The sequence below is a fragment of the Excalfactoria chinensis genome, chromosome 11 (assembly GCF_039878825.1).
Source record: "Excalfactoria chinensis isolate bCotChi1 chromosome 11, bCotChi1.hap2, whole genome shotgun sequence".
NCBI classification, from domain to species: domain Eukaryota; kingdom Metazoa; phylum Chordata; class Aves; order Galliformes; family Phasianidae; genus Excalfactoria; species Excalfactoria chinensis.
In genome coordinates, this window is record NC_092835.1 from 13,860,514 (window position 1) to 13,885,972 (window position 25,459).

At 37.2% G+C, this 25,459-nt stretch overlaps 1 protein-coding gene across 4 annotated transcripts in view; it reads right to left on the reverse strand.

Moving 5' to 3' along the window:
* TOX3 (TOX high mobility group box family member 3) overlaps positions 1-25,459 on the reverse strand; it is a 71,470-nt gene that overhangs the window by 22,887 nt on the left and 23,124 nt on the right. For all 4 annotated transcript variants that reach the window (XM_072346500.1, XM_072346502.1, XM_072346498.1 and 1 more), the window contains exon 2: positions 2,056-2,121. In XM_072346500.1, the coding sequence (XP_072202601.1) occupies positions 2,056-2,121 (66 nt within the window). The remainder of the gene's footprint in view (positions 1-2,055; positions 2,122-25,459) is intronic.

The window sequence follows — 25,459 nt, forward strand, 5'->3', positions numbered from 1 at the left end:
AAATGCTAGCAAGAAATCTACAGTCATGTTAATATAAAAACACTATAATTAAATCCATTGTAATACAGTAATTGCAAAGTTAGGCTCATGCTTTAATGCAAGTGCTAACACTTAATGATATTTTTATTCCTTGTTCAAGCAAAAGGGCTCAGTGAAATCAGTATTATAGTGCATTTGAGCCTTGTATTTATATACTTGTATTTATGAGATAGTAGTAGTTACAAGAATTGGATCTTCTTTCCTCATCTAGCAGAATAAATCTAGGACATCTGTGTAAATATAAAACACAGACAGACAATTATATTCTATTTTACTTAGAGAAACAACGTTGATCCTAATAGTCACAGCTTACTATAAATGGGAAAGTGAATCAATGAAAGCTGTAACAATTTCTAAACATAAATTTAATTCTCACAGTGAAACTTTTCCAAATGCGTGTGTACCCTTCTAAAAACATTTCATACCAAGGACCTAAGAACGAAGATGAAATAGATGTAATCTTAGAAGAAAGAAAGCCCCTTAGTGAATAAGTCTTAAATTCAAATCACTGGGCCATTCAGACCGCAGAAGGGCTCTGCTTAGCACGCAATCCAGGATTTCAGAAAGGTGCTGTTATGCCCAAAAGGCAGCCTAACGTTTGTGAGATTCATCATACTGATCACTTTTTGTTGTTGGTAGTTTTTGTTTTTTAAGTTATTAACTTTTCAACTATTTACATCTTACACACTTTATAAAAACACACACAGACACAAAAACTGTGTGCACGGTTAAATGCCATCTGTACTGAAATGTTCAAAACATTTGTTCCTTTTGATAAAAATGCAAATCTGGAGAACTGTTGTATCAACATATAACAGCCAATGTCTGACACGGTGAATTATCACAGCTGGAATTAAATTGTCTCTGAACAGCTGCTGGCAGCAGAGCTTTCATCAATGTTTGATTCAAATGTAGGAAAGAAATTCTACAGAAAGAAACATCATGTTGTCATTACAGATGGGGTTTGTGTTCATTATCACAAATAACACTGGAGCTAGTGCCAAACAATATTCCCTTATCTAAGCAGTCTTGCTGGGTAAAAAGAGATGGTGACCATTGTATAAGTGATTCATAAAATAAAACTCTTAATTCCAGCCTTCATATTTATTGTTACACTCTTCTACTTATTTTCCCCGAGATCACTTTTCCTTTTTAATATTCTGACCTGACAATACCTGCAACTGAATGTTGTGACTTACAACATGTGAAGTCACTGCTGCCAGGTTTTTGCTGCCTGGGTTTTAACCTTTTCTTATATCTGGAAGATCATTTATGGGATACACGCTATATAAACACAGAGTTCTTTACATTGTCACATGGACTACAAGGCAGTGCCTCCTGCACTTTCATCCCTTCACTCTCTTTGGACTAAAAGATGTTGATTTTTAGTGATGAGAAAAAGGTGTTTCTGCTGGAGCTGGGATCAATATTAGCATGTTGATGGTCTATGAGCTGGCTGGAAGGGGCCCCCTGTAACAACAAATGTACACAGGCCACAGCTGCCATGCCTTCCTCCCGTCTCCCATCCAAAACCACTGAGCACACCTCTCAGCTCCCAGTCCAGGCAGCCCCCCCAGCCCAGGTTTGTTCACAGCCTTGTTCCCTTGTGCAGCATGCAGCCCTCAGGAACAAAGTTAGGTTCATTCTTCTAACTTAGCTGACTATTAAGAACCCAAATTAAAATATTTCAATCCATAGCAGAAATTAGCACATTAGCTAGGCTTGCCTGTTACAAAGCTTGTTTATTTGTTTCCTTTTGTTTATGATTTTTTTTCGTACATAAAGCGGATTTGTTTCTATTGACATGCTATGTAAGTAACAGCCGTATGGACAGCTAAATTGACTAGTAACAGAGAGCTGTCAGGTTATTTTCTTTCTCATTAAAGTCTTTATTTTGTGCTCCATAAAACACACTGAAATTCAGCCCTTCACTCTTCACCCATTCACAGTCTGTTAAATTATCTAAGCACAGTAGAATATAAGCATAGATAAAACAAAGAAAAGAAAAACAGCTACCTCATTTGCAGCAAGAAATGCATTATTTGCTTCTGCCATGTTCATGTAGTTGTTATTGTTTCCAAACTGAAAGAAAAATAAATATTTGGATTTTAATGCATGCCAACATAAACTTTCATTTTCCAGCATGGAAAAAGTTTTAAAATACAAAATTACGAGACCAACAGACAAGATGTAATTTTGTTGATGTCCTTTGAAGTCAGAATCAGATTCCATGTAACAGTGTTGCGACTATTACATTATTTGCATCCCCAGACCTGTACAAAAAAGATCTCCAAGCATATTTCTTCAAATTTCTGTGTATCAAAGCCACCCCACAGACCAACAAATGCCTTCAGAAATCAAGTGCTCATTACTAGTGGGCTATTCCCCAGAAAAAAGAAATAAAAGATAATGCTGTATTAAAAGAGATGAAGGTAAGAAGGGGAAGAAAGAGCATCTGCAATGTTGCTTTTAAAATCCCATTTGTTCTACAAACTTAAAAAGCCAAACAATCCCCCTTTGTCCATCGGTCATTCCAGTTGAGCTCCCACTCCCAGAGATCCTTAAATGCCAGGAGACTTCACCTATCAGAAGAATTGCATTATGCTGAGACCCCAAGACATGCCCAAGGCAGAGGTGCTGAGTGCCTTGCTCATGCAGTGCAGCTCCCATGGTGGTGAGCAGGAAGGACCCAACAGATGCCATCAAGCCATTTCAACCCAATGTTGAAGTACCAACATTTGTGGCTAAACTTAAGTACTTTTTCTTCTATAGACTGAGCACAGAAAGGAAGAGACTATCAGCATTTGGCTAATTGGCACTGCGTGTGCCTTATTCTCATAAAAGGCATCTCCAAAAGGCAGGCAGGTGTCTGGAGTATTTGCTTTGAGGAACAGACACCATGCACACCACACAGCTACCATGTAAAACACTAGATCATGTGCTTTCACATGTTCAAGTTTCTATTCTTGGGCACAGCACACATTCCAGAGATCCCAGTGAAAGCAAAGCATCACCACCATGATGCCTAGCCCTGCTGTGCTGACCCTGGGTCCGCACACAGCACCTCCTTATACTCCTGTTTGTGACTTCTGCAAAGCAACATTTCCCACCAGACTTTTGTTTTATCTTGCCAGAGAAAACAAAGCAATGTGAAAAGTCACATTTCACCCCAACCAAAACCAAACAACAACAATAATCCGTAATCCATTCCAGCCAATGCCACCAGGAAAAGCCCTACAGGTGGGTAGCTGCCAACCAGCAGAGACTGTTTTTCCTTCCAAGCAACAAGCCCCATTGTGCTCCCAGAGCAGAAGTACCTGTCCTGAAAGGAAATCAGCTTTGCTCCAGCTCAATTCGCTACTGCAGCTTTTAGTGGGGAAATCCTTCACACTCTGACTCCCTGCAGCTCCTGCAGCATCCAGGAGCAGAGGGGAATCATAGAGTGACTCTTTCAAGAGCATTTCTTTCCCAGAAAAATCCAAAATTCGTTTCTCAAGATAAAACCAAAAGTAAAATGAACAACAACAACAAATAAATAAATAAATAATAAAACACAAAGAAGATGAGGAAACTATAAGGACGGAGGATGAAAAAGGTGCTCAGAAAAAGTAGAACGGAGGCAAAGAACTGGAGCCTCATAAACCTGCTGAAACTATTGAGTTCTGGTCAACAAAACAGACTGAGAAATAAGATATTCCTTACTTCATATTGCCTAAAATGCTGAATCTTGCAACTTGTATCATGTTAAGAAACAGAGGTGTTTACACGTTATGTAAGCTGCTCCATAGCTATTTAAACTCTGTTTTCCTCAGCTACACAGGTACTCAAATAATGTCATCCACTTTTAAGTCTCAGATGTCATTCTGAAGGGAACTTAAAAAAATAACATCTCTAATTAAATTGCACTTTCAAGTTACTGTTTTGGCACTGAAAGATGTGTGCACGGATTTGGGGCGCCAAGACATAATACTGCAGCTCAACACCAACATCAACAAGATAGACAGGTTTTTTTCATATCAGTTAGAGACAAAGAAGGTTTTACATGGAAAAAAAAAACAACAACCTCAAATGGTCCCAATAGAGCTGTTGTTTCGACAGCAAAATAATAATTATTATATCAGTTTTTCAAACTGTACCTAAATGCAAAGGTAAAAGAGACTTAGATAGCAGCAACACTAGACAAATAAATGGAAACAAACCCAATCCTATTTCCTTAGCTTAGAGTCCTAGGGCTCAAATGAGAATGCAGCTGAATTTTACCTTGAAGAATACGATTCTACATTATTTTGATCAATATTTATTCCTCACATCACAGGTACTGCTGGTTTGAATGCCAAGTATTATTTTTCCTTTTTGTTTTATAAAAAACAATATATAGGAGAAGTAAAAGCACACTATTCCATTTAATAAGACCAAAAGAGTAAATGATATAATGAGGACTGTGAAGGCTAAAAGTTGCAGCTACATGGCCCTGTGGCTCTTATGAGGATACAGTATTTAGGACTCTGTGGTATACTGCTCAGGCACTGATGTCAGAACCTGACACATTTAGGCTTTTGTTAATATGGATAAAACAACACTGAAATTCTTTTTTTTTTCTCTCTCTCTGAATTAGAAATCCATTTAAGGCACACAGCAATTATCAGTGAGTATTTCTAAGATTAACATTCCTTATTATCTAACAGTACCTATAACAACAAAAGAAAATAAAATGGTTATTATCTTAAGGACCTAAACAATTCAAAAAACAAATTAAGCTTAGAGTGAAATAAGAACTGGGTTAGAAATCCTCTTCTGAACAGTTAGTCTGCGAATGTAATTACTGAAGAAACTACAGCTAATCAGCTGTGAATTGTATCCATTAATTAGTATTTGCCCTGGAGAAATGAGAAAAATCAGTAACAATGTTAACACTGCAATGCACTGATGAGTACTGAAACACAGGGCCCTCAGCGTTTAGTCAAGCAGGTGGCTCCAATGGTCCAAGTAATTTAAAAAGCTCTCACCTGAAGTGCAGAGCTGGAATTACAAAGCACTTCTTGCATATCTTTGTATCTATATAAGGCTATAATTAATGGCTTTTAATTTAGAAACGCTTTGTGATCAGTGGGGAACAGTTATAAATCATTCTAAATAGAACAAGGGGTTCTTGTCAATTTTAGTAAAATAATTTGGGAAAGATGTTTTCTGTAAAATGACTCTTGTTACAACAATGCTTTTTTCCTTTAGTTTCCAAAGGATCACTTGCCCAGACCCCTCATAAACATGACAGAGCTTTCCTCCACTTGACAGCAGGCATTCAAATTAAAGGGTCAGATCTGGCAATTGTGCCTGCCCAGGTACAGCCCTGTGGGGTCTCACCTCCACCTCCTGTATTTACCTGGGTCAGAGCAGGACTGAGATGCAGCACCCAGTTCATCTTTTTGTTTCATGCTGGCTTTGCGATGCTTAGCGAATGAGTTAGCCATAGCGACCAGCAAGGTTTTGCATAAACTTTTAGCATCTAAATATCTCAGAGCACTCAGTTCTGTAACTACAAAAGAATAGGAACTTTCCAGCTTCCCTTGTATACGCCAGTGGTGTTTGTGTTTGTTTGTTTTTTAACAAAAATAGATTTGGCCTTTCAAGCAGCATCTGCAGTGTCAATCAAAGCTGAGGCAAAGCAGACTACTACTTGTTTCCTTTGATTCTAGGAATTCAACAAACTCCATCTTCAGTTTTAAGAAACATTAAGCCCGAGTGTCATATCTTATTGCCATAGCAAATCAATGGAAACCATCCACACACATATGCTGATTTTACAGAACGGACTGCAAACAAACAAAACCTCTTCTGAACTTGCTGTGAAACACAGCTTTCATTCCTCATGCAAATTATTGCATGGAAAGTATGACAGTTCAGTTCTCTACTCTTCTGCTACAAAGGCCCTTGAAGCGGCCCTGCTGAACTCCAGAAGCACTGAGAATACTGTCAGGAGGCTGGATGTCTGCTTACTAACACCTTGTATAAAGAATGTCAAGAAAACTGATTGTTTCTAAAATAGTTCATTGATGCTCTTCTCTTAGCCATGACTACTCAACACAAAGACCAACACTCTTCTGTAGGAAGGGTGTGCATGTGTAATGCCCTCTGTCTTCCCCCAATGCATACCCTAAGGAAGACCAAATGAGCTCCTGCCTAATCTTTATAAACCGTATCATTGCACTACTTCTACAAACTACATATTTTCAAAGACCAAACCTAGGCCAGACGTTACACTAACTGTGAATCAAAGGATTAGCCACCTGTAATCAAAACATGATGCTGCTTGAGTTTCCAAGCCACCCTGTGTAGCTACCACAGCTTAAAAATTGTTGGGTTCTGAAAGCACCAAAACAAACAAATTCATATGAATTGAGGAACTGATGTTTTAAGAAAGAAGTGTGATATGACTGGCTTCATTATATAAATCTTGACAGTTGGGGATACAAAAATCAGTCACTAAATAGCCATGGGGTCTGAATTCCTAAAACAGCAACAACAACAACAAAAAACCAACACAGAAACTTCAGAAAAATCCCAAAAGGTTAAATATGGGCCACTCCTTGAGTTCTTCTGCAACTCTGACGAGTCAAAAGCCACAGCAAGAAATAAGCAGAATAAAAGTTTACACAATGAAAACATAATATGCAGAAGAAGCATAAAGACTGAAACGAATTTTATTAGTTATGAAGTTAATTTTGAACCTATAAATTTAATGAGAACTTTGCTACTGATTTTAATTGAAGTATTTTATAAGAACTCTGCATATTTCTATCTTTAAACCAACCTAATCGTGATGCAACTCTAAACTGAAAAGCAGTAGAGCTCATCTCCACTACTTACTGGCAGAACAAGGGTACTTGGAGACGTATTTAAGGAACACAAAATCAGGCATAGAGCTACCCAGATTTTTCTCTGAGCACCTCAATGGAACAAACAAGAATTTTTATCAAACTGGCATTTCATGCTAAAGAGTAAAATTAGATTCATCAGGCAACCTCATTAGGTTTTTAAAATAAGTCCTTCAGTAATACTACTGGTTAATTTAACAGTGCAAGAAAAAAAGAGATAGCATTGTACAGGTTATTTTCCCAGCAGAGAATAAAACCAAGGAATGTGAATAAATGTTCAAAATTATAAAATCAATCAAAACATATATACAAAAATGAAACAAGTTTTGTCATCTTCTCAGAACATACCAAGAAACTGATTATATGTTTGGCTTAAACACAATGATTGCAATTCTGTACTCAAAGATTACATATCGTTAATCTGAGAATAAATAAAAGATTTACTGGAAATGACCACAGAATTCTCCTCTCCCTCCCCATGACTCTAAGAGTCCTTTCACAATTATTGGTTAATGTTTCATCAGCCCATGTATTTTTAGTTTCTCAGCTCAGATACTCAATAGTATCTTCAGACAAGAATTCTGACTGGCTTGATGCTGAACTCCTGCCTGCAAACTAGAGCTAAGTTAGTCATGTCAGAGCATTACAAGTGAACTTGTGTGTATGTTTTAGGTAGTTGCATACCCACCAAATTCTATAATTTCTAAGGCCAATTTACTGCTTATGGAAAACAGCATCACAGTTCCAGTGGTTCTGCAACAAGATTAGAAACCATATCTTTTGTTAAATAAGGACATAATAAAATCATTCTCCTACAGTGTGAACACGCTCATATGTTTTACATAGGATAATATCCACTAGCACAAACATACATTATGGCAAAGATCTCAGTTCTATCTTCAGATCTGGCAAAATGATTCCTCTGAGGTTGCACTACCCTTATGAATAAAAAGAAAGATAACGATCCCAAAAGATGTAATTACAGACCAAAACTAAATTACTTTGCAGGTCTAAGTACTGTATCTTAATAATTTCACTGGAGAACGTCTTCACTGCATTTGGGCAGATTTGATTTTGCTGCCCGACCAATAATTACAGCTCTGGCAAATACAATGCCTGATAAGGACATCAATTAAGAATGAGCATTGTGTTATTTAAAAAAGAAAAAAAAAAAAAAATCATGTTCACAGCCTGCCTGATTGAATGAAATGCCAAATTAAATTAATGGAGATTTCTAAGTCTAGCTGGCTGGTGGGGAACCATGCAGAAAGTGGGACAGCATAGACAATAAACTGTCTGTAATTAAAAGATGAGAAGCTGGACTAATGCTACTTCAGCCTGATTACTCCAAACAAAACAATATACACTAAAATTACTCTGGTAACAGAAGTAGGTGGGGTGGGAATAGGTTTGGGAGAGGGTTGTTATTGTTTCACTAGTATCTAGAAACACCATTGTATCATCATATGTATTACATTAAATATTGTTTCTTTTCATCAGGAAACACAATCTATTTTCTTAGTGAAAGTAAAAAATTACATTTCTATTCCAGATGGATAACCAGCTTATCTCTGTAGAGGCTTTACTTTTAAGCAAGATGTGTTCATAGCAGGAGCAGAGTGTTCTTTGGAAGAGCAACTACTTCTTGACAGTTTCAATACTTCAGAAGCAGTAGGCGGCATTCATATTATTTTATAAAATACAAGTATCTATTTTATTTTTGCTACTAGAAACTAGGAAGCAGATTTCAGTAGCTGGTTCACAGATGTCATATCACTACATTTGCTAGGGATTTATACTCATAAAAGCATATTTCAAAACTTGAAATGTAAAACTTGTAAACAGATGAAGGACAAATTTTATCTCAAAAGGAATGCAAAATGATGTCCTCAATTTTGATGCTACAGAGCTACCCTCAGAAGTATTTGTGCTTCCCCGGCACGGTTCTAACAGTTCTGAAGAAACACCACTCTTTGCCAATTGCAAAAAGTATTGTTTACCAGCTGCAACAAGTGGCTTTTGGAGTTCAGGCATTGATTCCCTGAGTTCAGAAGAGACAGACTGTTTAACCAGATGCAGTCACAGGGCTCACCGTTTGGGGTGGCTTTTGTCCAAACATCATCAAGCAGATATCTGAATCCACCTCTATTAAATCACCTCTCCATTAAAGTTCACACCACTATACTTGTGTATGCATAGGGTATTTATACAAGCACAGACACAACGCATTTTGTCATCAAAAGATACCATTTTTTGATGAATTTCACGTTGTGCTTATTGCTTAATATGCAAGATTCGTATTTGAGCCTTTCCAGTCCAATTCCTAGAACAAATTTATGATTAGTCATTGTTACAGGATAGCACAATAGAAATCAGCTTCCTGAGGCAGATTACAACATTCTGCATGTTTTCAGGGAAGCTATCTTCTGGAAGTAGATTCATTTTTTGCTAGGTTCTACTATTAATTTTCTAGGGAATCTCTTGGTACATGTGCAAAAAACTGCTTAGTTTTACTGGCTTCACCCACCACAGCTTACTGCACCGTGGTTATTTTTATCATTTTCTTCCAGGATTTAGAAAATCCTTCTAGGGATTCTCTACAACACTCTATCAGGATCCTCACCTTTGATCAAGGTTCTGCAATGAGGAGGAAACGCAGGCCCCACTGAAAACAAAAGGAGTTCCTACAGTGGCTCCAGATTGATTCACTTAAAAACACTTTGCTGTTGAGTAACTGGCCAGCAAGCATAAAATATTAAAATAAGTGTATTTCAATATTCAGTTTTGCAATCACATCTCCAATGCTGAATTTCAAGCAAAGCATTTGTTCATTTTAGGCAAATTAATAGGAATAATTAGCAGTTCATGAATTATTGTACAATCATATATTTGGCAGTCTTCTGATATTTAAAGTCTTAAATGCCTTTAATTCAGGCAACCATTCGGATTCCTACTGCAGAGTGTTGAACATCTGCCACACTAATTTTCATATAGATGTGTGTCTGTATATACATATGTATGTATAGACACGCTTTTACTGATTGCTTATAGCCAAAGAAAAAAAAGAATCTCAGCAAATAAAATACTTGAGTAAGATCCTAAAGAAAACAGACATGGATATTTTATTCATATATCCTCCAATCTCCCTCAGACACATTGTTTGCAAATAGCACAGATTTAAAAGTTTTCAGAAAGCAATTAGAAGGAAAAATATTTGAAATTACTTTAAAAGCTTTCAGCCAACAAATAAAAACTTCAACAATAACAGTAAAAAGCACTGTCTTAATCTCTCCAATTCCAGCTAAACTCTTTAATATGAACTCCTTCAGTGAATTCCATGGCCAAAAGCAGTAACTGAATGATATTTTGCCAAGTGTGACACTGAGCAATCTAAGGAACTGTAATGAAAGGAATAGTTAATGGTCTCATGCTAGACATTTTCAGATCTCTTAAGAAAGATACAGGCTATAAATGTTTTTATATGCAAGAAGTAACTTTATATGAATATACACGGTATTATTATCCTGCTGATTGACAGTCAAAGCAATTCTGTGTATGCCAGATTCCTAATGCTACTTATTCTGTATTTAAATGTATAAATATTAAAAGGTGGTCTAAAGTGCAGTACTGCTCCTAATATTCATGCAAGAATAAGGTGTTTTAAAATCAGTATGAATCATGACATTTCTCTCCAAGACCAACTTACCAAATGTACTTTGCTGCCACATGTACAAAGAGTTTCAGTTTATCATGTTAGCAAATTGTAGACAAGGATGTGCTTTCCATTCCACTCCCTTGGCTTCAAAGGTACTAAAACTGAGAACCAAGCATGTATTCTAGGCATCTCTCTGCATCCACCTACATATATACTAAGACTGTTTTTCCCCCATAGAAGGTGAATAAAATTATTAAATCCAGACCACAAGATCTACAGAGCTCCACAAGATCTACAGATGTTACTTAAAGGAATTCTGATGTGTAATCTCTACCTCCATATTCTCTTGCTACCTGAAGGTTAAAAATATGAGATATGAAATGTTAAGATAAGTACAATTAGAAAGTCAAGGAACTCTACAATTGTAAGTATTTGTTAAAAATTATTTGAATATTTAAAGAACGTTTTCTTTCTTTGCTTTTTAACCCAGAGTTGCTTGTGGCTACAAACTACAAAACAATGTTCATGATCACTCCAATGAGGCACAGAGGTGTTGCTGGAATAACCTGGATTAGATGTAAATGCCACGGAAAGCATATTTTGCTAAAATGCAGAAGAACTTACTCATAGGGATTTGGCTCTTGCTTATTGTTTTGTTTTGTTTTTTTAAGCAACTTTGTAGCAAATAATAACATCAAATAAGCAGTTTCATAGCATCTATTTAATATATGTATCTTATGAGTCACAATCTTTATCTAAACAGCTCACATTATACATACAATCTTATTTCTGATAGCTTCAGAGGACAGAAGGCAGTTGAATTACATTTTTTGCACAACTGCTTTAAAGAATCACTGGAAGGATAACATGCAATCGATCCCTTTCCATGGCCCTGTGAGAGCCTGGAAATGTCTCTATTCTCCATGACATTTACCAAACAGAAGGAGATCAACAGCCTCTCAAAATGGCGTCAACATGTACACATGGATAAAACAGCTTGCCAGGACTAAATCTGTGGCCGTGATTTTGGGACTGCCCTTACAGTCTATCTCGTGCCCTGCTAAGTAACAGCAGCCCACCAGTACACATGGGCCCAAACTCCACCATGGTCCCATACACCAGGGTCAGAATCAGAGGTTCTCTGAGTCCTCCCAGAAAGGGAGAGGCAACCCTACACCATTTGAGTCTCCTTTTGCACCCAACAGCTTGTTTTTAACTGCTGTAGGGGATATTTCTGTACTTAAAGATGGGAGAAAATGCACAAAAACAGAACTGTTTTTTGTCAAAATACATTCCTGTTTCACCTTTCCCTTTCTGATAATAAGTTTATGCAGCCAAGGTGTTAATCACGTCTACCCCCATATTTATTTCATATAAGCTGTCTAAGCATTGAATTCAAGCATTTCTTAACATAAGGACAGCATTTTATTCTTAGAATCCCAAGAAATAGTTTTATATCACTATATTCAAGATTACTGTAACATTTTCTCACACGAATTTAAAGAGATGTGATTATACTGCAATTGGGCCATAAGTAGCTTTTCTTAGAATCTTATATCAAATTTCTCTCACTCTAGCGAAAATCATAAATTCCATTCTAGACTGTGATTCAGCTCTACTACACTAGCAAATTATATCAGGTTTTAAATATAAAATTGATAGAGAAAGGGTGAAGCAGATGTAGACATTTTATTATAATCATAATGGAGGATTAGTTGAGACACTTTCAGGCTAAAGTCAATGCATGCATGAATTCTTAAATACCTCAGCTCGCAGCCATGTTGACACCAGTGGTTCAAGTGATTTTTTCTGAGATTAAACACTCTCCACTTTAGAAAATATAAGCGTAATCAAATTTAAAAAAACGACATTTTTAAAAGACTGAATTAATTCTGCTTCGTTATATGGAAATCTGTACAAAGCAATACCATCTAGTTCAAAGACCCTGCTCTGATTACACATGTCTGAATAAGAACTGGAGAAAAGCCACCCAAAAACACACCAGCTCCAGAGCTGGAGCCAATGATTGTCACTCCCAGTCAAGATGGGTTCTTGGGCAGCACAGGCATTATACACTTGGTTTCTTTGTCCCCTCATATGCTTTCTATGGGAAGTTTCTCACTTAATTCCTTAATGCTGATTTTCAAAGTGTTTTTTACACAGCAGACATTTCCCAAACACCAAAAAAGTGATGACTCCTGTTCAGTAGACCTAAAGGTGGTGGGGCTGTCACTGCTCTGAGCTGCAGCATGCAGAAAGCAGTGCCCTTAGATGTGGAAAGAACAGGAAAGCACAGATGAGGCCCAGGGATTTCCTATGATAATCCCATAAGAGCAGGCACAAAGTGGTTGTATGAGAAGCTGAGTGACAGGCAAAAGGTTTAGGAATTCTGCTCGGGTGAAGAGGTTTTCCAGCTTTGAACATATGTCAATGTAATATAGAAGTAAACAGTTGTTTGAAACAGGAACATAGTATCGCTTTCTCCTATTTCTTTATCTTCCATCAACCCTAAACCTGGTGCATTTCTCCTCTGTTTTCAGCTGGGGTTGAATTACAAACCCCACAGCAGAAAGGCCCCTGGAGAGTCTTCAGCAACAACTAACTTTATTTAAACAGGCAAGATTGAATTGGATGCAATATTCTGCAATAGCAGTAGAGGAGAATTAAATTTAAGAGTGGAATAATCCCTCATGCTAGCTTGTATTCCTATTTATGCCACTGAGACTAATCAGGCTTAATTTATCTATTTTTAGCATCCCATTGCATCGTTCCATCCTAAAGGCAATGTTTTGGGCAGCAGAAACTTATTTTGTAGGTGAGTAACCTACTTTAATTGCATTTTCATCCATTACTGAAGTCTAGCATTCTCCTCTCTTAATTGGGTCACTGTATTTCTTCTTTCAAGTGGGCACAGAAATTACTTTGGATATTGATTGCAGCCCCCAAGGTTCTGCAGATATGAGGACATAGAAAGTGCTGCAAACTCCATTCACGAGGAGCAAAATGATGGAAGGTTCACTGAAAGCCTCCACTCCAGGTAATAAGAGAAACAGACAAATCGAAAAACACAAACATGAAAATCCCAATGTTGAAATATTAGTAACGTATAGTAAGCAGGCTACCGGCAGATTTGAAAACCCCAGCTTCAGCCAGCCCAATTTCTTCACACCTGCACCCCACAAATTAGGCCTCACCATGCTTCAGGTGATGTTCAGCATCAGTATTTCGATGTGCTAACCACTAATTAGCATGAGAATTAAAGCACACATTAAAAATCACACCAGGCATCTGTATTTCTCTTCATAGTTTTCAGATGCCAGAGAAAAAAAACAGTTTTTAAACATAAAACTAAAAATTGTAATGAAAGCATTTCTGAATATTTAAATGCTACCTGTTGTATCTTGATATAAGCAAGCCTGAATTTTGATACATGCAATTCTTGAGTTTCTTTTCTTTAAGTGTAAGAGACACCAGACCACGGTGGCAATTCTTCTGCTGAGCTCTTCCACAGCTCACAACTCATGCTCTGAAAATATTCTCCTAGTTTAGCGGACTGAGACATTTCTGTGCCTTATGCTGCTCACACTAAAGATGTGAAAGAAGTTGGATATTTCGTAGTTGAATTTAAAAGCATCAGATTTAGACTTAGGTTGAATTCTAACTGTACCTGTGAAGTTAGTTGTAATCTGTCCAGATTTAAATGAACCTTCCCTGTCTGAATGCTCAGGAACTATCCAAACTACTTCTAGGAATATCTTTTAAACACAGGCTCATAAATGGATGTCAAATGGGAGATGTCCCTAGCTTAAATTCATGTTGCACTCCTTAAGTTTTCCAGTATTTTTTTTCTTATTTGGAAAGAAAAAGTACCACATGTAACAGTAAATATGAAGCCTGAACTAATTTTTCAATTCCAGACTACAAGAACTTCTGGAGAAAGGTGTTTTTTTTTTTTCTTTTGTCTTATATTTTCACCTTTCCAAAACCATGGGACAGCTGTTGAAGAACATCCTGGGGAAATTCAGGTTAACATACCCATGATGATCCTTCACACATCCCTCTCCACCAACCCCTCCTTACTACCACTGAAACCGTGCCAGACAAAAGGCAAGGGAGTCAGGAATGTCTTTCAGTGCTGTACCTTCATCCAACCATAGATACAAACGACTGGTTATAAGAAACACTTCCACTTCTATGCTGCAAAGCCTTGCATTATATGAGAAGGACAGGGAGAGGCCTCCATACAATACAAATATCCTCAGTAAATCTGCTGTGGAACATTATGGTGATATCCTTAAAAAATGAAAAATAAAAATGCAAACAAAAAATCATTTGGGGGCCATCCAGATAAACAAGGAACAATAAGAAAACAAGAAATCTGCATCAGTATTTACCAGGCAGGAAATTGGTCAAGGGTTATTTGCTGATATGAATCAGGAGATACCATTAAATTCATCTGCTGGTGGTGGTTGTTCACTATACTTGAGTAATATCCTCTATAGCTAACAAGCTACCATAAAAAAAATAAATTTTCATGTTAACATATGCCATCTTCTGGGAAAAGGAAAAATTTCTGCCACGTTGCAATATTTAACCACGCATGCGTGAAAGGGAGAGGAGTGAGTGTGCATCTATCGATTACATTCCTTATAGAGACCTATCCCTAATTGCTTTATGTACAGAATGCTAAACTGAAAGAATACTCAGTCACCTGTAATAAGGCAAGTCTGACATTTCCTACATAAACCTTTCAGCAATTTCACATGTTCATTATCTTTCTTCTGTGCTTTGTCTTCCTATGTTCTGTTCCATAAATATAGATTTGGGGAAGACAGGTCCCTTTCCTTTCTCCCCATCCTCTCTGAAGTGTGATCCAGGCTGCTAGTTCCAGAACCTCTGGCTCCTTCAGAGATACAGAATGGCATTTAGCTTGTTTATCTCATAGCACTTCAACCTCATACATGGATATGTTTTATTATCAGGATCTGAAAAGTGACAATTTCACACAGTCCTTTCTCACCAGCAGAAGTTCCCAAGTCATCTAAACAGTCATCAATATCAACAACTATGAAAGAGATTTACAACCTATCTCCAGCTTCCATAAAACAGTTATATGCAGGGTTCAATGGCAGCTACCAACAGCTGTGGGGACCAAAGTAAAGGACATTCCAGCAACTACAGGCCACAGCATCAGCACTGGAACCTGCAGCGGTGTTGTGAAGTGACATCAGGTTCTAAGAAGCATTTATGTTGCATCATGCTTCAAACATTCATCCACTTGTGCATTTGGTATTCACTCTATAATTCACTATCCCTTGCTTATGCCCTCACAATTTTTGTCGAGGTTACACTGCAAAAGTGACACACACTGAACTCACTGGGATTTGGGGGCAAATGCAATTTAACATAGGACGTGAATGAGGATCTGAGAAAGGAATTCCTTAAGCTAGCTACAAAGACAGACCTGGCACATTATGAAACCACATACTTATTCACCCATACAAATGCTCAAACTTTTAGTAGCAACTTGTTTGGATACAGGGAGCTGTTTGGAAAAGTCAGCATTTACACAGAAGTTGAATTATGAGAAAACTTGCCTGGAAAGGAGATGCTGGGCACTTGAAAATCTTATTCACTCATTAAAATTTATCAGACATTCTATACACAATTGACTCCTGCTAGGGAATGAAATGTATATGGTCTACTGAAAGCAATGTTGATTAAATTTTATGTAACCAGTAGATAAAGTTTGCTTTGCTATCAGGCACTTCTGAGAGGCTTATAGGACAGAAGCAGGATTAGTTCAAGACAAGGGAAATTATACATGTAAGAGTTAAAGCTTAAGAAAAGGGATCTGGCTTCCATCAAGTTGACGCTTCAGATAAGAGACTGCGTTATAGCAGGCTATAGTTGCAAAAATAATTTTGATTGGCATTTCATTTATACGTACTAACTACTGCTTGGAACCCATCCAGAATATGCAGCGTACTATAAACTGTTAGGAAATATATCTGTGCTTTGTTCAATATTTACAGTGTGCTTTATTTTGTAAATAGAAGACCTGGCAAAAAAAAAAAAAAAAAAAAAAAAAAAGAAAAAAGAAAAAAAAAGTTGACTATTAAAACAGTTCTGTTTAAAACGAATGCCATTTTCCCCATAAAAAGAAGTATTTCACTAACAGCAGTTGATAATTCTGTTCGAAAATGTTCACAGTGGAGCTAAATAAACTTTCAATGGGAAAAAATTTGATTGCTTTGTTCAGCTGCTCAAACAGATTTCTATCTCTACTAATTTGCATATTTCTGAATATTCTCTTTCAGGCCCACTCCATTTTTGCTAGCAAAATCAATTTTCTGTTGGACAATAAGTGAGATTTGGTCTAATGATTTTAAGCTTTTAAATAAACATGAACCAAATGGTGTAAAGAGCTCTCCTTTTAAGAAAAGATCCTTGTTGTTTGGAAAGAAAGGAATTCTGTGCATTCACAGATATCAATTGACAGCAACACATTTTAACATGAAGAAAGAAAAAAAATATACAAGGGCAAAACAAAAAGAGCTGCTACCTAATTATGTAGCTACAACACAGATTGCCGCTAAGGTTAAATTTTGAGGAGCACCGCACGTCTACACCCATGGGCAAAGCGTAAGAAATATTAAGCTATGATATGAAAGTGTTATTATTGATTTGCTAAAGCTCAAAGAATACTCATATTTATGATATTTTCTTCTGCGCCCAAAAAGAAAAACTGCTCTAAAACTGCAGAATTTGTAATAAACCCCAACCAAACGCAGCTTTCCTAGGTCTGCTCAGCTCTGCTAATAGTTATTGTTTGCACAACTGTAACTAAGTACATTACCAACTAGTTGTTCAATCTATATAAATTTAAGAAACACGCATTGCCAAGGAGTGACTCATATATCAGTCTATTATATGCTACAGAGCTGACTGTATTAAACAAATCACTTTCCCTACAGCTGAAGAATAGAAGCTATATACAGAGCAGAGGTTATTGTCTAATTTAAATCTTGGCTCACTTCCCAGAGCTGTACAAGATTCCAATTTGTGGAAATGTTACTCTCCGCTACTGCCAGAAAGGCTACAGAAAATGGTATTGGGTGCCTTCCAGAAATATGTCTGCAAAATGCCAATCAACAAGTCACTAAAGATTAACAGTATGACTGTACCAAATTAATTTAAATTATAGAAACATATGGCTAGGATGTTTGCACTGCACTTAACACAACACCTGCTTCACAAACAGCTACGTTTCCTTCCACAGTTATAAAATAATACATGTCAAACACCTTGAACCTGATTCCCATAAATGGGAAAAAATCAGTTAATAAACAGTAACCAGGGGTTACCACTATTAGCTAAAAGCCACCATTTTGTAATGGCTAGCTTATTCATTTATTTAAAATTTTAACACCCATCATTATTAAGTGGCCTTTCCCCATTACAGTCAAAGTAATCAGTGAAAACAGAACTAAAGGAAAAAGATGACAGAAACAGCAAGAATCCTTATATTCCATTTAGGCAGTCCACAATGATACGTTGATATCGCTAAAATGTGCTTCTCTTCTCACAACCATTCAAATATGGTTTTCCCATTATATTACACAAAAAGTTGACATTCTCAGGCAAAAGCCACTCCTGAAAGGCACAAAAAGCTCCTGAGGAGATTAAAAATTACACATCAAAATTCAAGTATTTTATGTTTCCTCGACGATGTTTTTTTTTTCCCATTGTATTTCTAAAGCTCTTTAATATATATGATCAAGTCATCAAGTAAAAATATAAAAAAATCTGTGACAGTCTTAGAAATATTTACACGTTGGTGTATGCCATATTTCAATTGAAGAGGAAGGGAGCTGTTTTATGTTTCTCTCCACTGCTTTTCTATTATTGTCTAGCTAATGGAAATACATCAAACAAATGTTCTACAAGAGCAATAAATATTAAAGTTGACCTATCCATCTGGAAGAAATGAGAACAATACTGCTCACTTTTAGCCCAAATATGACACTGATAAATGAAGCCGTGAGATTCCATCACACTTTCAGCAACCTGGGCTAAGCGCCCACCACGTGATTATTGTACCAGCAATTTTCTCCATTCATCTTCATTAGGCAGTCACTTGACCTGCCTCCTAACATCCCTGTCAAATCTGAACCTTCGGGGGGCTGGCTGTACTTTCTAACAATGTACTCTGTTCCCTTTTGGAGAAAAAAAAAGAAGGGGGGTTGGGGAGTGGGGAAGCTCAGATGGACGTGAAAGAACACAAGAGACATTTCTTCTGTAGAGAGAACCATCAGATGTAAGTCATGATTATAAAAGGAAATCACAGCACTGCACATGTGACACTATGCACAGAGGTGTCCTTGCAAGTCCAACACCAACACACAGCCTGGCAGAAAGCACAAATAGGCAAAAGCAATCCTCCCTTTTGGCCACCAAAGGACAATTAGGAATTCAAATGACAATAAAGATAACCCCTAGCCACAAATGGAACACCTTCTATTTCATCACGCAGTCACTGTTGGAAGCAAGCTGGAAGGAGCAGCCATAGCATCCTTAACCAAGCAAAATAAGAGTATTTCATTACATTAGCAGTTTTACATTACATTCCCATTATTTGCTTCTCCAACAGTACAGTAATAACAGCGCTGATTTGATTATTCTGTAATATTGAAAAGGAACATCAGTTCAATATGAATTTGCCAGTATAATAAAAAGCTCCTAACAGGATTCTTATAGACCTCCTAGAAAGACAGTTTATGAGTTTATGATCACTTAGGGAAATCAGAAAGGGTATAGGCACCAAGAGGCATTAAGCTTATGACACTAAAACTATCTCAAACATTCATGCAACTGCAAAACCTTGGTAATGGTATCTACAATGTTTATCCAGCAAACACCTGAAGTATTAACTATGTTTTTTCTACAGTGCACAAGCCTCTTATCTTTCTTTTTTTAAAGAAGACTTTAGAATCATAAATAGTGCAGACTGTCATGGTCACGCAGCAATTAAAATACACCCAGAATAGATTTCTTTCATGCCTTAAGTTCTTCAGCCCTTTCTCGGGTTGATTGGGTCTTACACAAGTGGCTCCGTACAGCTGCTAAACACACCAGGGACTTAGTCATCCAGGAAGAAATTGCTGACTGCAAGTAAAGACCACAGTGAAAAAGAAAATATGAAATTATGATAAAGAGAGGCAAAATGGATTTCACTGTGATCACCAGAAAATGACCTGAGGTGACTTCTATGCAAACCAACCAGTTCTTTCATGCATGGAGATTTCAGTCATTCTAAGTCGGATTTATTACCGCAACATTTTTACTTTTCTTTTTAAATGCGTCTTCTTTCCTGCCATTTTTTCACAGAGCTCGACAAGTATCAGAGACTGTGCTGAAATGCTGAGTACATTTCCAAAAGCGTGGACAAGAAAATTTATTAACATGATGTAAAACTTAAGATCTGTTATAAGTGCATTTATGGTACATACTTACTTTCTTTACTACACAAGTGCTGTAGGTAATAAGGAAGTAATAACTGATAACACGCCACACTTTCCTGCACAACAAAAGAAATGCTTGTCTATGAGCTTGAGCCTGGATGTTGACCCAAGTTTCTTTTTAATCATAATTGTATGTTCTCACATCTGCATTAAAGCAATCTCGCAATCACCCCTGGCAACATTTTCATCAGGTTTTTACAAGACAATGAACAATTCACAAAAAGCCATTAGTGGCATTAGTTTTCACCTGAGCCACTCTGATATTAACTGGAATAGTATTATCTGCCTTAGTATCTGTGACTGCAAATGACTTTACCAATAGATACTGAGCCTTTTAAAGTGAACAAAATGGGTTCTCTCTTATTTGCTTGTCTGGGATGCTGAAGATTTCAGGCCCTCTGCACTGACTCCAAGCTCAATTTTAGTCATGTTTTCTTTTCTGATGACAACACAGACTTTGTCCATTTTCTTTGTATGAATGGATTCTTCTCAAGAATGAGTGGATGCCTCTGTGATGACAGAAAGATTAAAAAATCTCACACGTGGTTTTCGGGTGCGGGTAGTCTACAGTTGCAGGAGACAGACAATTCTCAACACTGACTTGGAAAGGTCAGCTTTGGGATCCAGTATTTCTCAAAACCAGCCACAAGTCCATCATCTACCATTTGTCTGTCTGAGGTAACTTCTTCCATCCACATTCTCAATGAAACAAACTACTCTAAAGAGCACCTCCCATTACAAAAGGACTTTAAAATATTGTACCAATATTGCTCCTGAACAAAACCTGATTCCAACAAGCTGAAAACCAGAGTTTTGCCAATGCTGAAAGCTAGAAAAATCAAAACGCCAAACAATAAGAAAGAGAAGCCTGAGGCTGTTTTTGAGAAACTTGCTATAAATAAATAAATAAAGTGACAGATCTCAGCACAGCTCCAGAAATGATCCTGTGCATAGTGAGAGATGTAATGTTACAAGTCCAAGGAAGTGTGTCAGAGAAAGTACCCTCAGGTCTCAGGAGACCTGATTAAAGGAACGAAGCAATCATTTCCTCTGCTTCCAAAGAAACTATATTTTTTATGCATATATGGAGAAACCCTATGCTAGAGGAAATAAACAAGCAAACAACTGATATTCCAAGAAGAAATACAGTCAAAGAAGAAGAAATACAGATTTTCACCTCAGCTAGCTGATGCTTGCTGTAGAATGTTTCATGAAAAGTGATGGTGATGTGTTCTGATAATGTCAGCTTTACCACCACCATCAGCTGTCATGCCAGAATTATTCTATGGCTCTTGATGATAAAGTGGCTCTTCACCTCCTCAAGATTGAGTGACTCTGAAGAAACCTGTAAAAGTATTTGCTAAACAATTTCAAAAAATAAAAGAAAAAAACAAACAACAACAACAACCCAAACAGCTGCATTGCTTGAATTGGGCTATGAATTCATGAGTACAAGATTCTATATGAATTAGCCTTTTTCTGACCAGAAATGTCAGTGAGCGGTTCTGCCCTGACCGATGATGACTCACCTTAAACTTCACTAACTTCACCACTACTTACTTAACTTTACTCAGAATGCTCATTCAGAAGCAGTACAGCCATGAGCTCTATCACTGATAGCGCAGCATTTTCTGCATCAAATCTTTGCAGCGGGGTTATCACCACAGGTTAATGGATTTGTGTTCTGAGAAGCCATGATTAGAATAGGTTTACCAAGAGTGACCTGTGTTCTGCATTATACACTGGAAAACATCTAGCAGAGTGATTGTTATCAACCATCAAAAGAGATAGTGAAAGCTGCATCTGTAGACAGCACTAAACTCTAAGCACTAATGCTTTTATTACTCTATGTAGGTATTGTGCAGTGGTTAAATCTGACACATACAAATTGCAGAAGTGAGGACTTGCAAAATAACAGTGTCTATCTCGATGCTAATGGCTTAGTTTAGAAAATGATGTGCAAGATTTCAGACTCAGCATGAATATGTATTTAAATATCTGTGGCACTTTAATGGACATTTTCATTAGCAGAGATTATAACAATGGGAAAAGTCTGAAATGTAATGGAAAGTCTGAAGTAATTACAGTAACTTCACAAAATAACAAAATATACTTATTTTTACTGTTGGAAAAAAATATTAAAAATTAAGACCCCTGTTCTCCTCTCCTGCAGCAACTATTCCAACAGAAAATCAAAAACAAACAAATATAAAGGAATGTGTTTTCATGGAGACTTGCAAGTTTTTTATCCCTTCTGTAAAAGTTTTAAGCAATGTATAACACAAGATAGTAGAACACTTAAATTGTAGTGACGTTTCTCTCCCTTCTTTCCCTATCGTGATACACCTACTGGTATAAGAGAAAAAAGTAAATAAAACATATCTATATTTTAAGTTGAATACACTGCTGTCATACTAGCATGGCATCAAAAATAGTGATTAGAAGTGCATTTAATAGCAACTACAACATTAAAAAGAATAAGCAGTACATTTGAAGTAAAATGCCAGCTAATCACCTCGTGAATAATAACACTGTCAGAACGGACTGCTCATACAACGTAGGCTTGGACTTTTAACCATTGTGTATGCACAGCCACAGCCTTCCCTTGTTCCAAATTGGACTTTTGCAGGCTGATTCTTTTACCAAATACAGTGATTCTGAGTTGTAACACTGAAACCATTCAGTTACAAAAACGTGCATCAATAAAGAAAGTATGCAAGACTTCAACATACAAGTTCAGAAGTTCCACGCTTCACAGCACCATGCTTAGAAAGACATTGCCCTCCTGAGAGCTCTACCTAGCAAAGGGCTGCATTTCCAGTTGCCACAGGAGAAAGAATTCTTTCCAAGTTACATTCAGCCTGCTTGGAGCAACTGTGAAAAAACAACTAGTCCTGATCTTCCAACGGCAATTTATTTGTGCCTGACTCAGGATGTAATTTCACTCAGCACCTCTTTGCCACTCAGCATAGTGGCTCTATCTGCCTCAGTTGTTGTTACAGCTTGTTAAACCTGTTCTCAGGTAGACAGACAGTTTTTATACCTAATATCTGTTACACTGGCTATACAACCTCTGACATAGCTCGCTGCCTAGAAGTTGCTGATGATCATTTCCAGGACATACCGTTGTTAGCAGTGCTTGTAAAATGCCTCTCTTTAGAGGTGGCTGATGAAAAGGTGCTACAAATGGCCCTTTTTCTGTTGCCCTTTGAATAGTCTGCTAATATGGAATCTGACTGGTGTCCACATTGCATGCTCACCAGCTTTTAACTGAAGCACCTACTGATGACCATCACTGACGGAAGCACCTTCTTTCATATGTATATAATTATTTATTTTTTTTTAACATGTTATAAGACAATAATAATCTCTGGAATAATAGTAATGACACCAAAATAATAACTTCTGTGAAATATCAGAAGATGGAGCTTTCAGATAACCATCCTAACTGCTGCTGTTACCATAGTTACACAAACTGCCCTGAAGGCTGCATTTTCTGAGCCTTAATGTTGTCACACCATTAGGCAATATACTGACCAACACTTGCTAGACATGAGAGGACAATTTAGACTCTTCTGCTCAAATAAGCTCTTTCAGGATTTTCTTTTGAAGCCCATTAAACACATTTCTGCAGAGAAGATGGTAAGTGCTGTCTACAGAAGAGCATTTTCCCACAAGGAATGACAAAATGTTAAAAAAAAATAAATCACGAGCAGCAAAGAACTCTGAAAGCTGCAGAAGTGAAGCATGGGCCTCCCCAGGTTTCTGTTACCCCATCATCCACAGGCTGTGAGTTAGGCATGAGATATGGCTGGCTATGAAACATGGATTCTTCCAAAAATCCCAGCACTACACACGAACTACCTTGACAAAAGCAGTATCTGGCACGCTAAGAAAATGATTTAATGTGAGGAAGAATACACACCTCAGTATTTTTCAGGAAAATATCCAAAACTATTGTCTTTTTTAATAGGACTTAATATATTTTGGAATCAACGTAACAAAAAGCAAGCAGAAAATCAAATTTCAAAAGACTGTTTCCTAGTACTTCAATAAATAACTCATAGATCAGTAATGATTTGCATCTTAGTGGATGACAAAGTCTGTTCTCAAAAGCAGAAAAAAAGAAAGAAAATTAAAAGCATTGGCAAAAATCTTCATTTTGAGTGTTGTTTTTTTTTAACAACGGTATGTGTCAAATAAGCTGAGATCAAATCTGAAACTGTCCATCCCTGAGCAATAACCAACAGGAATGTATTACTGGGAATGTTTTATTTTCCTGGCACAAGAAGTTATCTTCACATCTGCTAAAGCTGATTTGGAATCACAACTCTTAGAAGACAGATTCTCTTATTTATTTAAGCATAATTCCCCAAAGAGGCCTCAGTCACACAAACAGGGGTAACCCATTCAGCCTGTGCCAGCCAGGGCAGGGGGGAATAGTTTTGATGCCACTATGTCATCCCACAAGACAAGAGAACTGAAACCAGACAGGGGATGGGGGGCTGCTGATTCCACTCCAATACAGCTTTTTGGCTTCTCCTTGAGAGCCACTGACATACAAGGAACAGCCTCAAGGCAGTTACCTACAAGTTTCTGCATCGTGTTAAGAAACACTAGGAGAGGAATAAAGGAATTATAATGAAGAGGTAACATGTATAGGACTTAATTCTGGCACTGTAGTTTGTGTGGCCTTGGTCAAGCTTCTCAGCCTCTCTGTAGCTCTTAGTCCTGAGTATCTAATGACAGCAAAATACTTGTTACATCATAGGGCATAGATTTTTAAGTAACACTAATAAGGAAAAAAGAAAAATTGAAGGATTGTTGCTCTGAAAGCGAAGAGAATAAGCCAAAAGCTGTAAAGTCTACCAAGATAAAGGCTTTATCAGGCATCAGAATTTAATCACCACATGCTAACATCCAGTTGGGTATCAAATTTAGGAGGAGAAAAAGCGATAGTATTCATACTGTCTCAATAGACTAAGCCAAGAAATAGTAGTCTTTCTTTGGAGATACTCTGGCATTTGTAAGCTCTTTAAGTGTAACAGTACTAAATTAAAAATACCAAGACCCTTTTTATTGGCACAGGGCTAGATCAGCAAGACCTGTTCATGATTCTTGCCTGCACATAACTTTTAGACATTCAAGTTTCAGAACTGGGGCTACAGCCCTGAATGAAGCCAAGATTCACAGTCTTAAGGGTCTTATCAAGCTGCAGTTTTCTTTTTTCCACTCTCTTAGCAGAATGTTGACACTGTTGGCTACCTGTAGAATCAAAGGGTTTTGTTGTTTTTTTTTTTCTATAGATATTTAACACTCTTGAGAAAACGTCAGGTTCATAAGGGCTTGAGGTAAAATAACACAAAAGC